The sequence below is a fragment of the Trichoplusia ni genome, chromosome 4, assembly GCF_003590095.1.
Source record: "Trichoplusia ni isolate ovarian cell line Hi5 chromosome 4, tn1, whole genome shotgun sequence".
NCBI classification, from domain to species: domain Eukaryota; kingdom Metazoa; phylum Arthropoda; class Insecta; order Lepidoptera; family Noctuidae; genus Trichoplusia; species Trichoplusia ni.
This window is the reverse complement of record NC_039481.1, coordinates 20,075,304-20,089,222: the sequence shown is the minus strand read 5'-3', so window position 1 is coordinate 20,089,222 and position 13,919 is coordinate 20,075,304. Positions and strand designations below refer to the sequence as shown.

The window sequence follows — 13,919 nt, the reverse complement described above, 5'->3', positions numbered from 1 at the left end:
TAGTTTAAATCAAAAACTTTGAAGTTGTATTATTTTGTTTATATTATAATCGCTCTTCATTGTTATACATATTATATGTGAACTGCTTTACATATTCCGAAATAATTAAACTCTTCTAGTAAAACTTTTCCATATTGTGTGGTATTCACGTGGACTTCAAATGTAATTAAAATATTTATTGATACAAGGATAGTCTCTTTTCTGAATCATTGCTATTAAAGCGAATGAATGACAATGTTTTTAATAAATAAATTCGGACAACAGCACATACATTGTTCTGAACCCAAAGTAAGTTGCTAAAGCACTTGTGTTATGGAATTCAGATACAACGAAGGTACCACAAACACCCAGACCCGAGACAATGTAGAAATGTGAATTTTTACATTGACTCGACCGGGGATCGAACCCGGGACCTCAGAGCTAGCGACAACTTGAAATAGTAGTAGCTTGCCAAAAAAAAAATCTATTATTTTTAATCAGCGTTACGGTTGATAAAGCCTTGTTACGTACAATTGTGAAGGCATGAATGGTTATACACTGACTGAATATATTCGTATGAAAATTATGAAATAGCTAATGTTTATGTAACACAAAGGCTCTAATCATCGTTTCACGTGCGTAATTTCTGAAATTGAAAATACGTGCGTACGAGTCTGTAGCTTAAGGCTTTTAGGGCAATATTCTCTCGTTGGCATCCGGTATTATTGGTTCCGCAATGCCTATTTTAACATACTTTGGGCGAGCTTTTCATGTATGAATACTAGTTTTGTTCATGAAAATTAAAGAAAGCAATAGATTTTACTATAGGATAAGACCGGTTGAGTGCAGCTTGACCATCAAATTTATGACTGTAATGAACGTTGCTTAACCTTAATGCTAATTTCTTCTGTTGTTTGAAACAATTTGAAAACTATATCTCTAGCTGACACGGTTGTGATACAGTCCAGTGGCCAACAGACGAAGAGACCCGAAGCCTAGGAAACTGGGTTCTGTTTTTATTCTTTCTGCACGGATCCCTAAATAAACAATAGTTAATGAAATTTCCTCTTTCGGAAAAAAAAATGTTATTCCCCGCATAGACCGCACGCACGAACAATTCAGAACCATACGTATATCTCTAAACGTTCACAAGTGTATAATTTCCCATGTTCCAGATCAGTTTAATTTTCCAATAAAAAATTGTAAACAAACAGTTTATCAATCAAACGAGATGGGCTCTCAAACCATCTGATACTTATTTCAATTGACGAGTGAGTGTCGTACTCCCAATTGGCTCAAATATTGTCTTCTACATCGAAGCTCGAAACTCAATAGAGGCGTGGTTCTAAGTGGTTAGAATGCGACTTGCGGTGGAACAAGCTGGAACAGATAATAATTTAACCATCTGTGCGAGACGTACGTAACGAGTAGAGAGTTAAAAGTTAAGTGAATCCAGTATCTATACATTTTTAATTAATTTGTTTAAGAGAATATTGTCAGGACAGAATTAAAACTACGCCCATGTCTTGAATTTAAATTATATCTCAGTTGTTTTGAATGCTAACCGCATCACGAATTCATTTGAGAAAATTAACAAAAGCTCCTATTTTGTTACGAAGCCGAAGTACAGTTTTAATTATAAATCTTAAGACTACGTTTCAGTTTTCTTACTACGTTCATTTTCTTGGTAGTAAAGTGTTTTAGTCTAATCTGGCCGGCTCTAGTTGCTGAAATGTTTTGTGTCGAGAGCATGAAGTTTCGTTTGCATAAAAGAGGCCGTAGAGTGCTCCACATCCGCTGTACCAGAAGCACAGCCGAGTTTAACGAGTCCCGACAGAGACAATGAAATAGTAATGCACGTAGATCAAGGTTGTCATTACTACGTCGCATCTCGTTCGACTTATTAAAGTTTCACCGCTCCATTGTCTGGTTGCACCGGCTTTGTGCTCATATCGAGCGCTCTACAAGTAATAGCCACTTTGCATGCACATTTTAGCTCAGACTGAATAAATTTTCTGTCGAGCGCGCTGATTAGACTGATTTTATAAAACTATACTGCAGCTTATTAGATTGTTCCAAACTTACTCTATAATAGCCATAAAGGCAACAATGTATTTCCCTCCATTATTTAAAAACGATTTAATGGTCGCATGAATTATGTTGGGTAATAAGGTTCCACGTTTTTCTGGTAGTTAATTTACGTTATGCGTAGCAGTTGTGGGTTATTATTATGGGGCAAGTTCGCCGTTGCAAAGTAGTATGGACCGTATGGACAGTCAGTTGAGTTGTAGCCGAGTTGTGCATGGTCACGAGGAAAACACGTCGGCGTAGTGTACGCATGCGCCGTAGGCGGCGGGCGGCGCCGGGGCCGGGGGCCCGGGCCGCCCCCGCCCTGCCACCTGCTAGCCCCACACCTGCATGCCGCGTGTTACAACCTGCGATATTTCACGGTTTCCAACGAGTGTCATTTATGCCTCCGTTCTCTCAACAATCAAGGAATGAAAATTGAATGTTTGATATTATTCCAGCCGTGACTAACTAGAACTGCAAATGAAAGCTTTATTGACTTTGTCGATTGTCTTCTCAGAACACAATTGTCTGGAAGGTTTAACTCGTAACGTTTTTGCATTTAATCAAATTGCTTTCTAGTTGACAAAACTGTCTTCTAAAAAGTGCTTTTTATCATGGCATGGTCTGTTATTATCAGCGATGGGCAAGCTGCCAAGACTTCGGTAAGGAGGGTTGGGTCAACGGAGTTTGATTTCAAGTTTAAGGCACTTACTGTCTAGTTGTCTTCGATAACTTACGATTGTTATTTGTGAATAGCAAAAACTAAAGTGGCGAGAATAAAGCTAAAAGTGATTGCCACCGTATCTTTTCTTAGTTTTGTAATTTAGTATTGGCTTGTTTATTCTGCGGACGTAAACTGGGCGACGAGCAAATGGAACAAAACTGTATTGGTCTGTGTGTTCAGAGGCACACGTTTGTGGAGTTAATAAAAAGCGAATAGATTAAGGTGGCACACATTCAAAACAAATACCACCTAGCCGTACATCAATATACTCGTATACTACATATGCTTGATATTTGGCATGACTCCAGGGTTTGTGCAGCTACCCACAAATGCTCCTTGGTTGGTTAGACTCTTGTTGTTGTCACGAGTAACTTAAATTATGCGATTTTGTTTTGTTTGTAGCCTACGATTTACTACCGCATAATTGCAGTTTTGACAGCCACTCTTACGTACAGATGCGTTTAAATTAACGGTCCCAGTTATACTCCGTTCTCAAACGTAAAGCTGGTAATAAATGGCAAAGCCAGAGTGGATTCTAAAAGAAGATTATACGTATCTAGTTCGTAACATACGCCCTGTATATCATGTTTACGATTCTCAGGAGGTTGCTTAAGAGTTTCAATTAGAAACATGAAATTACCTTTGAAATAAACTTAATATGTTTAAGTTATTCAAGGGCATGACGAAGCTACATGATTTGAATTAGGTATGGATTGTTTACTTGCCCAAATTTTCAAGTGTAAAAGGCATTAAATTTTCAAAGGCACATCATGTAACTCTAACATTTCCAGTCGGGTTTCATTGTATTATTTCGATTTATATAATTAATTCGTCTTCGCCTACGTATTTTGCGAAAGGTCAGGTCGAAAGTCCCTGCGTTACAAAAACAAACGAGGAATAATAAGAGTTATATTATGACTTCAATTCATTTACATTAGTAACCGTCCATAAATATTGCTGTTATGGAATCGTAAGGATAAAATCTTAATAGGACGACGCTTACGGGTCAATGTATTGTAATGTTCAGTTGTGTGTGAAACTATAGCCGAAACCGGAGCCGCGGAATGGGATTACACCAAACTGCGGATTTATACCGAGGATTTAGGAAAATCCCATCGGACAAAAAGGATACCGCATAGATACAGCAGTATTAGAGGCTATGTTTGATAATATGCGCTGTTTGTATTCCGTTTGTTGACTGCCTTATGTTTTATTACATAACTGACTAGTTATGAGCTTTGATTTATTCGGTTAATTCGTTTTAGGGTTCGTAACATGTATATTTTTTTCATGAACTGTTCGACCTTTTCGCCCCGTATGGTTTTTTCTTTCCAGACAGTCTATTTCTCACCTTAGAACTGAATTCTAAACGAATACAACTTGTAAGTCATATAAATCACATCCCGACTGGAAATTGAGTCGTAGACAGGAAATCCTGTGCTAATCGGAATCTTTTATTCTTCTGTCGCTACCACATACCTGCAGTACGTATTATTAACGTTGTGTGGTGTAAGGCAATGAAAAGCGATGAAAATACTAGCTTATCGAGTACAAGGTTGCGAGTTCATGACCTAGCATGTATCAATGTGACTTTTTCAATGTCGTTCTCTGTACTTTAAAGTTCGTAGACTATTGACTCGAGGACGAGAGAATACCTAAGTGTTTGCAATATTTAGATCTAGATTTAATGGACAACTGTTGCCAAAGTAGTTTGTACGTTTGAAAACTCATTAATGGGCAAGCATGGTGATCTCGTTCCGTCTGTCTATGGAAAGAGGTCTTTCCCAACAGTGGAAAGGGCCCATTACTGGTTTTTATCATATCCTCGGTGACATGTTTAAACGTCCCTAATTATTTACAACCATCGTTACATACGAAACGGTTTACTGTATTCGCTAAACTCTTAAAGTGGTGTAGGAATTGTGAAGTGGCAATTAAAATCTCAAGTGCTACTTTGATTTTAAACGTAGGCAATAACTTCATATCGTTTGAATAAGTTGAATAAATAATTGTCATGTAAAGTGGCTATCTTAATGAGATTGTTTGTAATTTTAGATATTCTAAGGTCATTGGATCCAGGATCCAAGGGTGGTGGCTCAAATCTATCAATCAAACACCTGTTTTTTTCTTTCTATTGTCTTTCTATATTAAGTTTCAATTTTTAGAGGTTTTATTGAGTATTTATTGTATTAAAGCGACCTTCAGTGCCATCAGGCGTCGTCAAACTACAATTCTGTCTCCGCCACTGACTGTGGACATTCACATGAAAGATGGCAAGTTATGCACGGATGTGATCATGTGACGAATTTTCTGCCTACCTTGTTTTGTTAAATGTGACTCAATTAATTAAACGCTTTTCTTTCTTTCTATCCCTATACTATAAGGTTTTGTGTAACACTAATGAATGGTGATGGTTTACTAATGATTGTTTGTCTTTCTCCTTTACTTTCATGCTAACCAAACAGTTGCGCTTAAATGTAAGTATTACCTTAATATTTATGTAACTAACGCTTAAATCTGGAATCTTTGTGAATAACTCTGCTACAAAAAAGAAACAAAACTGAATAAAGTTAGAAAGACTTCTTCCAAAGTCAAATTCAATTTGTGGAGGAAAATCTCTACGATAAGCGAATTCTGTGCACTGTAAACAGTGACCGGTCAACACAATAAGACAAAAAAAGTTTCCTCTGTCCCTCCGCTCGCTACGGTATTCCACTGTTACCGTATATCAGAGCTTTTGCTTTAAATTCAACTAAACTTTCGACGCCACACTCCCCTTTTTCTGAAAATGGAAACTCGCGTGTTGATTCATGCATTTTATATGCCCATTTTATAACACGATTTGCGAAATATGTATGCTTCCATTTTAAGTAAATATGGAAACCCGCGAATGTAAATTCTAAACTAGAAACGAGAATTCATTTCTGAATTTAATTATGAAAAGAGCTTGATGTTATTATGCAAGATATCTTAAACTTTGGTACCTCTTGCTACTTGACATATATTTTTACATTCTTAACCCTAATGCTTTCAGATACTGACAACCAGCGAGTAATAATTCACGTGAAGGATGTAAACGACGAACCTCCTTACTTCATTAACCGTCCACTACCGATGCAGACTGTAGTACAGTTGAACGCGGCTCCAAACACCCCGGTGTTTACTCTGCAAGCCAGGGATCCTGATACTGACCATAATATCCACTACTTCATCGTGAGGGATAGGACTGGGGGCAGGTTTGAGGTCGACGAGAGATCAGGAGTGGTGCGCACCAGAGGAACCGACCCCTTCCAACTGGATATGGAGTACGTGCTGTATGTGAAAGCCGAAGATCAGGTAATACTCATACACATTTTTAAACTTTGAAATGCACATTTACGGTCATGTTTCTTAGTAGACTTGTGCTATGGTGGTATGATTTTATGCTCGCTACGGAAGCCATTCTTGTAGCAAATTTCTCGGATGCCATCTACACGATAAATAGAAGAAAGATTATATTAACATTTATTATCAAAGATGAGCTTTGTTCAACTGCAGAATTTTCTAAGACTATTCTCAAGTTTGAAAACGTTAACACGTTGTCATAGTTGTTTGCTTGTTATTTGTTAAGAAGAAGCACACAAGTAGCTTTCGACTTCACATTTTATTAACAGACTTTATTCATGTAGTCCTCTCATAAAAGTATATGTGTTGTACACTCGACTTTACTGCTTCTTCTCAGAAAGAAACCACGCTTGACCTAATTATGTAATTCAATATTTTATGCACATGACATTGCCTTTTATGAGTCACACTTTATGGTTTTAATGCTGCAGCAAGTAGGTACTGGCTCAGTAATGCAATTGCTAATTTTAGTGGTTAAATATTTGAATAAAGTACGATTGGAACCAGTGAATTTCGTGGTGAATATTTTATTGGACTTTTTAAATATTCGGCGCATTGGTTCAATTTTCGCTACAGTATTTCACTCGATGTCAGTATTTGTATTTTTAGCAAATAGACGCTGTTCATACTACATAGCTTCACTACCCGCATACTGTATCAATTATTGCAAAGTGGACATTAAAACAAAAAGTTTTGCTATTGTTTTAGAATTTGAATACGTTGTTTTCGAACCAATTTACCTTTTTTCGTGACGATGACCGCTACTCTTGTAGCATTTCAAGCCATTTTGAAAGACAATTTTGGAATAACTGTTTTACATTTTACTTTTTCTCCATTTCAGAACGGTCGTGTTGACGAGAGAAGGTTCCAGTCGACTCCTGAAGAACGACTCAGCATTGTAGGAGGCAAGCGAGCACCACAGTTCTATCTCCCAAGCTACGAAGCTGAAATCGCTGAAAACCAGAAGAAAGATTCTGAGTAAGCATTTTATTAAGTTTGTGTGAGAATACCAGTGTATAAGTATTAAAGATTGCGAAATTAGTCAGCGCCTAATTGGCTCGACAGTATTTGTAGATAACGCATTTTAATTTTCACAGCTTAAAAAAAGTTTTCGCCTGCCTATTATTCTTTACAGTTTTATGATATAATAATATTTTAAATCAACGTATTAAGTTATTTACCTGTGTCTATATAAGGTGATAGAAAACAGAAATTCTAACTATGACTTCTAAATATTTTTACAGGTAATGGCACTATTTAAAATGTAATCACTTGAATAAAGAAAATATATAGCATAGATCTCTAATATCTCTATAGTTATTACCTTCCTATTAAATCCCTTTTGTATTGGTATGAACGAATAAATTCAAAAGGGATACATAAGCCCATCTTTTCTCAAAACACAAAAAACAAATACAGTTTATATTTCCCTAAGTAGTAAAAGTCGATTGAGGAAAACTGTTTACTTGGCCTCTGTTGCTGCGAATTCCAATGGGTTAATGTTTTGTCTTTTCCTATAACCCATCTATAAACGAATTCTGATCTATAACAATTTTATGTGTGATGGAAACGGTGGCAGTAAACAATAGATTTGCGTTTACTGACATGTAAAAAAATGTCTATATTTATTTTCGTATAACAGAAGTATTAGATTGTCGTTGACAATTAGAATCAACACAAGCATTCTACGCATTTTATAATTACGGCTATTTCCAAAAGAATAACATCAACATCGGTTTCGTCTACAATACTACCTCTAAAAAGAGATGCCACAACAAACTCGTTAGTAAACCAATATTCATACCGACTCAATTACAGCTTCCCAAAGCTGTTTGATCTTTGATTCGTTCTAAATTGGTCCAGCGAGTGTGGCGACACATTCAATTGTTGAAATTTCACTAATCGCCACATGTCCGCTGACAAACAAAAACTAGGTCAGTCTATTATGACGTTCATTCGCAATATGATGGCAAATAAACGAACTTGGTGTTTTATTACTTAATTATACGGCTATTTGATGTTAATAACACGTTTAATTACAACTTAAAAGCTTGGGTTTAACCAATGGACTGCGTTATTTGGACTGTAGTGATCTGGTGCAATGATTTGTTAATTAGATCGAATGATATTTGGATGCCACTCAGATCTATTTCTCATATTGTCTGTCGAAACATAGATGATAGTTTAGGTATATAATACGAAATTTACGAATACTTGTTGACGTGTCTTTAGGATGTCCCGAAGAATCCTCACCAGTCTTCTTTCAACTTGCCCATATTAACCACATATTTACAACTATTCTACAAAACCATTGTACTTAAAGACTAATTTTCTCTATTCCAGTATAATCTCTGTCAAAGCGAAATCCTTTGCCGACCGTGAAATCCGCTACACTCTGAAGGCTCAGGGTCAGGGCGCTGGTACGTTCAACATCGGACCAACGTCAGGCATCGTCAAGCTGGCTAAGGAATTGGACTTCGAAGACCTTCGGCAGCCTCATGTCTATTCCCTAGTTGTCACCGCTACTGAAGATTCTGGAGGATTCTCTACATCTGTCGAGGTATGTTCATATAATTTTGCTTAAAACCAGTTAATTGAGATAGGCACATTCTTGTCTCAGTGTTTCATTAAGAGCGACTGACTGTATGATATCCACAACCTATGTCATGCAAGACATGACAGAATAAGCATCTTTGATCTGATTGTCAATATATTCTTATTTTCTGTTAATTTCGGAATGTAGTCGCCATATTGGTTTGTAAGTAAAGCTGAATTAGCGAAAACTGAACTATAAATGTCACCGAGGAATTGGTTTCGCCTTTTAATTTGCACTGCAGAAGTCAGATAGACAGTGTAAATCATGCTATTTAGCTGAATCCATTGCGTCAGTCTAATAATTACGCGCTAGGCTTCGAGAAAAGTAAGGCTGAAGCTTTTGGCACTAAAATGAAGATAACTGGAATATAGGTATGGAAGAGAGAGTATAGGGAGATTTTTTCTCATCGGTCGATGCGTGATGAATTGCTATGCATTACCGCACACTGACTAAATTCGGGAAACATTGCACAGAGATTCAGGTTTATTCTGTAGGAGTCTGACAAAAAAGGCATTTCTTTGCCCTATAGTGGGACACTAATGGCACCTAAAAATAAAGTCACTGCATTTTTTTTCATTAAAAGCTTTCGAAACCTAAAGCAATTATTATTGTTTTCCAGCTCACAATTCGCGTCACCGACGTCAACGATAACGCACCAAAGTTCGAACTCCCCGATTACCAAGCGCACAACGTTGACGAAGACATTCCTCTCGGCACCAGCATTCTCAAGGTCAAAGCTATGGACGCTGACTCTGGGAAAAACGCAGAAATCGAATATCTAGTTTCAGGTAAATAACCGTTACTTATGTTCTTCTTTCTGTTATAGCAAGCAATTAAAGTTACATTGACGAATTTAAATTAAGAGTAAGGCAATAGATTAAGTCTTATTTATGAGAACAATGTCTAAAAATATATTTACTGATATGAAGGTATTAAGCGTAAAATAAACAGCCAAGCCATGATTTATTTTTATCAAAATTAAATAAGCTCGACGCTTTCTCGTGTATGCTACAGCTAGCGCCATCTAGTTTGCTTGATCTAGTTTGATAATAAATGGTCTATCACTAGCTTCATAGATGGCGCTGTACTCTGTATTAAACATAATAATATGGTTGTCTGCACGCTTCATTTATATTTATTAGTTATTTTACTCATTTTTATTAAAAAGCCCTTAATTTATAATCTCTCAAACAATAATAAATTTCAGACTATGACTTGATCGAATTCCAACCTCTTTCACGAAATTTTTTGAACTTATTTATTGTAATATTTTTTGAACATAAGTCTTAGTTTTGAAACCTTATTGATAGTATTATTATTATACCATTTCAGATGACCACTTCAGTGTTGACTCAAATGGCATCATTACAAACAATAAGCAACTCGACGCCGACAATAACAACGCATACTACGAATTCGTCGTCACTGCTAAAGATAAAGGAGAACCAGCTAAGACTGGCACAGCCACCGTCAGGGTTTATACTAAGAACAAGAATGATGAGGAACCGAAATTCTCTCAACAAGTATACACCCCGAATGTCGACGAAAATGCTGGACCAAACACTCTTGTAACTACTGTGGTCGCATCGGACAAGGACGGTGACAACGTTAGGTTTGGCTTCGTTGGCGGCGGAACTAGCTCAGGACAATTCGTAATTGAAGAAATAACTGGTGTAATTCGACTTCACAATAAAGCTATATCACTAGACCGAGACAAATATGAACTGAATGTGACGGCTATGGACGACGGTGCCTGTTGCGTTAACGGCGATGCTACTATACACACTTCTACAGCTGTAGTAGTCGTCTTCATAACTGACGTCAACGATAACAAACCTATATTCAAGGACTGTCCGACATATTTCCCAAAAGTCGAAGAAGGAGCACCGAACGGTAGTCCTGTTATCAAAGTACACGCTACTGACGAAGATAAAGGCGTTAACGGTCAAGTCAAATACTCAATAGTACAACAACCAAACCAAAAAGGGACAAAATTCACTGTCGACGAAGAAACTGGTGAAGTATCGACTAACAAGGTGTTCGACAGGGAAGGTGACGACGGAAAGTTTGTATCGGTAACAGTGAAGGCGACAGATCAAGGAGAACCATCGCTGGAAGGTGTTTGTTCGTTCACCGTCGAAATCACTGATGTGAACGACAACCCTCCGCTATTCGACCGACAAGTAAGCATATAGTGTACAAATTAGTGTGTAGTACGCACAACGTTGCATGAAATCACTAGTTTGCATGAGTTCCAGCGATCCATTGCGATTGTTGACCGTCATAATGTGTCTTGCAGAAATATGTGGAGAACGTTAAACAAGACGCCAGTATTGGCACGAACATATTGCGAGTGTCTGCATCTGACGAGGATGCCGACAATAACGGCGCCATTATTTACACTTTGAGTGCTCCCTATAATCCCGCCGATATTGAGTATTTCGAAATCCAACCCGAGTCGGGTTGGATTGTTCTAAAGAAGCCACTCGACGTAAGTATTATCACGTTTACTATACACTTAACACTGGTGAGAGTATTTGATAAGATTGATGAATGGAAGGGATCAACTTTACTACAAAGTTTGGTGGATGAGTGCTACCTACAGGCCTTAGGATTCAATTGGCACTTACTTTAGTTTTTACATGTAAATAGTTCTAAATTAACCGCTGCTGTAAATTGCTGTGGAGGGGGTAAATCCTGGCTGTGAGGAGTAGTTGTCCATTGAACGGCATCGCGGGCGGCCCGCGGGCCCCCGCGGCCGTCGGGGGCTTGTTCTTCTTGCAGCACAATTAGTTTGAGTTGCCGCCAACGTCGGCTCCGCACAAAATCTTCGTAAAGATTTATTTCCGCAGCACCGTCTTGCATTGACTATCTTGCAGATGAATACAACTTGTGTATAATACTTACCTTGTACCAGAATAATACTGCTGTAAATATTTCACCGTTGAAACCTATGTTTAGTTCTAAAACATGTACAGTTTCTGTAACAGCACTCCTGTATATTTCGCACAAACTAGTTTCAGAGTTTTATTTATTGTAATCGGTTAATTGATTTGAGAAGCTTACGCTTTTAAACATACCTATCAGTATTATATGTATTACGTACATGTTTTGTTACTAATCTCTGATTTTATTTGCCGAAGCGGTAGTTCCCGCCGCGGCCGGTTCGACCCCGGCAGCGCCATCATCGCTGTGCTGTATCTAGACGACTACTCATGCAATATGAACTCGTATGCATAGTATTACCATGATAATTGTGACTTTTTTCCAGGGTGGCAGTGCTATATAAATATATTTGTATAATATTAGTTAATAATTATTGAGATGGTCAGATTGCCCACAAGGCAGTTTGGCCATCTGGCCAGTTGTGACATATTCCTTCTGTGAAAGGGGCAACGTTCGCGATTCCAAATTTGTACAGTTTAACGTAACGTCCATCGTTTGTAATATATTCATTTCAATGAGTGTCGTTTCGTTGTAGTATCTAAGAGGTCACTAAACCATTCATATGACAACCTGACCTTTCCGCCATGTCTTGTATGCAGAGCTGCATGCATTTGCCTGCTTTTCCTTAAGTTATTTTTTTTAATTTTTAAGATTAGTTTAGTTTGATAACTGTAAAAAGTACCATATATTTATAATGTACAGTTTGTATTTCTCCTTATTGTACAGACGAACTTGTAAGATATGATAAACATTTTATTTCCAATTTATTTCTTGCACCATCTAATATTGGCTACAACAGTAAGGAATGTTCTCTACTGTAAGTACGACAGTGCCTGTGAATGGGAGCAGACGACGTGAGCGGACGTAATGTTATTACAACTTATTCTCTATATATTATAATATTCTTCTCATGTTTTTATTTGGCTTACTGAATGCAAGAGGATGAGTGTAAGCTTTTACTTTTTTAGCACATTATACTGTGAAATAAAATATTTGCAAACAGCCAATAATGTGGAAGTGAATCCTTTTAAACTTCAGTTTATTTTCAAGTTATTTTAATTGTTTATTAGCAATGAGTACTTATGTGTTTATATTTTAGTTGTGTTATGTTTTGTTTTTCCCCGCTGACCTCTGACCCGTGTATCTGTAGCGGGACAGGTATCGACTGCGCGTGCGCGCCTCCGACAGAGGCGACCCGCCCTCCTCCGCAGACGTGGACGTTGAATTAGACGTGGTAGACAGGAACAATAAGCCCCCCATCTGGGACATGACCACGTATGGCCCCGTTCACATCAAAGAGAATGTCACAGTGGGTACCGTAGTGACCAGTGTGAAAGCCAGGTTGGTATAAGGCGCAGCGGGCCCCCGGGCCCGCCGCTCCTCCACTCCCTAACACTACTAACGACGTGGTTTTGTCTGTTTCCATCGACTCTTTTCCCGATAGCGAGAAACGTACAAGTTGGAGGCTATGGCTCAAGACAAGGGTTTCCCGCCCTTGTCCAGAACCGTGGAGGTCCAGATAGACGTAGTGGATCGCGCGAACAATCCCCCCGTGTGGGACCACACGGTGTACGGCCCGATCTACATTCGAGAGAATTTGCCCGTGGGTGCCAAAGTGGTGTCCGTAAAAGCAAGGTGCGTGGAACTGTTCGGCACGGGCACCGCACGCAGCCCACACCTGCACGCACGGTGCGGCAGGCGGCGCACCGCCTCCCCACCGCGGGGGGCATGCGGCTCGCGGGCTCGCTCAGCGGGACCTGCCCTCTTGTGTTCAAATATTAATAGGTACATGTTTGATATTTGAAACAAGATTGGAAGCCCCGATGAATGACCCCTATGCAGGGTCAAATTTCTATCTTGTCGCATGAGAAGCCATACAAATATCATCGGTTGCAGAGCTGTTCATGGACCAGGCGCAGGTTTGTTCTGATCCGACGAGATAGAAGTCCTGGCTCATGCTGGTTATCTGGTGCGCCGCGTGCAACTTCAATTACCGTTTGCCTCTCACTTGGTGATTTGAATACGATGTTACTGTCAATGTCCGTGAATAATATGCATCGTTATGGCACACGCGGACTGTCGTTCACAAGCGTGCATTTAGAAAGGGCTCACTGCTTACGTGGAACGGGGAACACTTTGTTGTCTAGTTCAAAAACATCTATTCGTTCATTCCAGTAGATATTGTTCTGCCGTACATGTAATGGATGTTCAGTGTATTTG

At 38.6% G+C, this 13,919-nt stretch overlaps 1 protein-coding gene across 1 annotated transcript in view; it reads left to right on the top strand.

Moving 5' to 3' along the window:
* The window catches only part of LOC113493516 (neural-cadherin-like), a 167,704-nt gene that overhangs the window by 40,983 nt on the left and 112,802 nt on the right, over window positions 1-13,919 (top strand). The window contains exons 3-10 of the mRNA XM_026871526.1: window positions 5,239-5,250; window positions 5,808-6,109; window positions 6,999-7,135; window positions 8,501-8,717; window positions 9,373-9,541; window positions 10,086-10,936; window positions 11,053-11,244; window positions 12,850-13,040. Coding sequence (XP_026727327.1) covers window positions 5,239-5,250; window positions 5,808-6,109; window positions 6,999-7,135; window positions 8,501-8,717; window positions 9,373-9,541; window positions 10,086-10,936; window positions 11,053-11,244; window positions 12,850-13,040 — 2,071 coding nt within the window. The remainder of the gene's footprint in view (window positions 1-5,238; window positions 5,251-5,807; window positions 6,110-6,998; window positions 7,136-8,500; window positions 8,718-9,372; window positions 9,542-10,085; window positions 10,937-11,052; window positions 11,245-12,849; window positions 13,041-13,919) is intronic.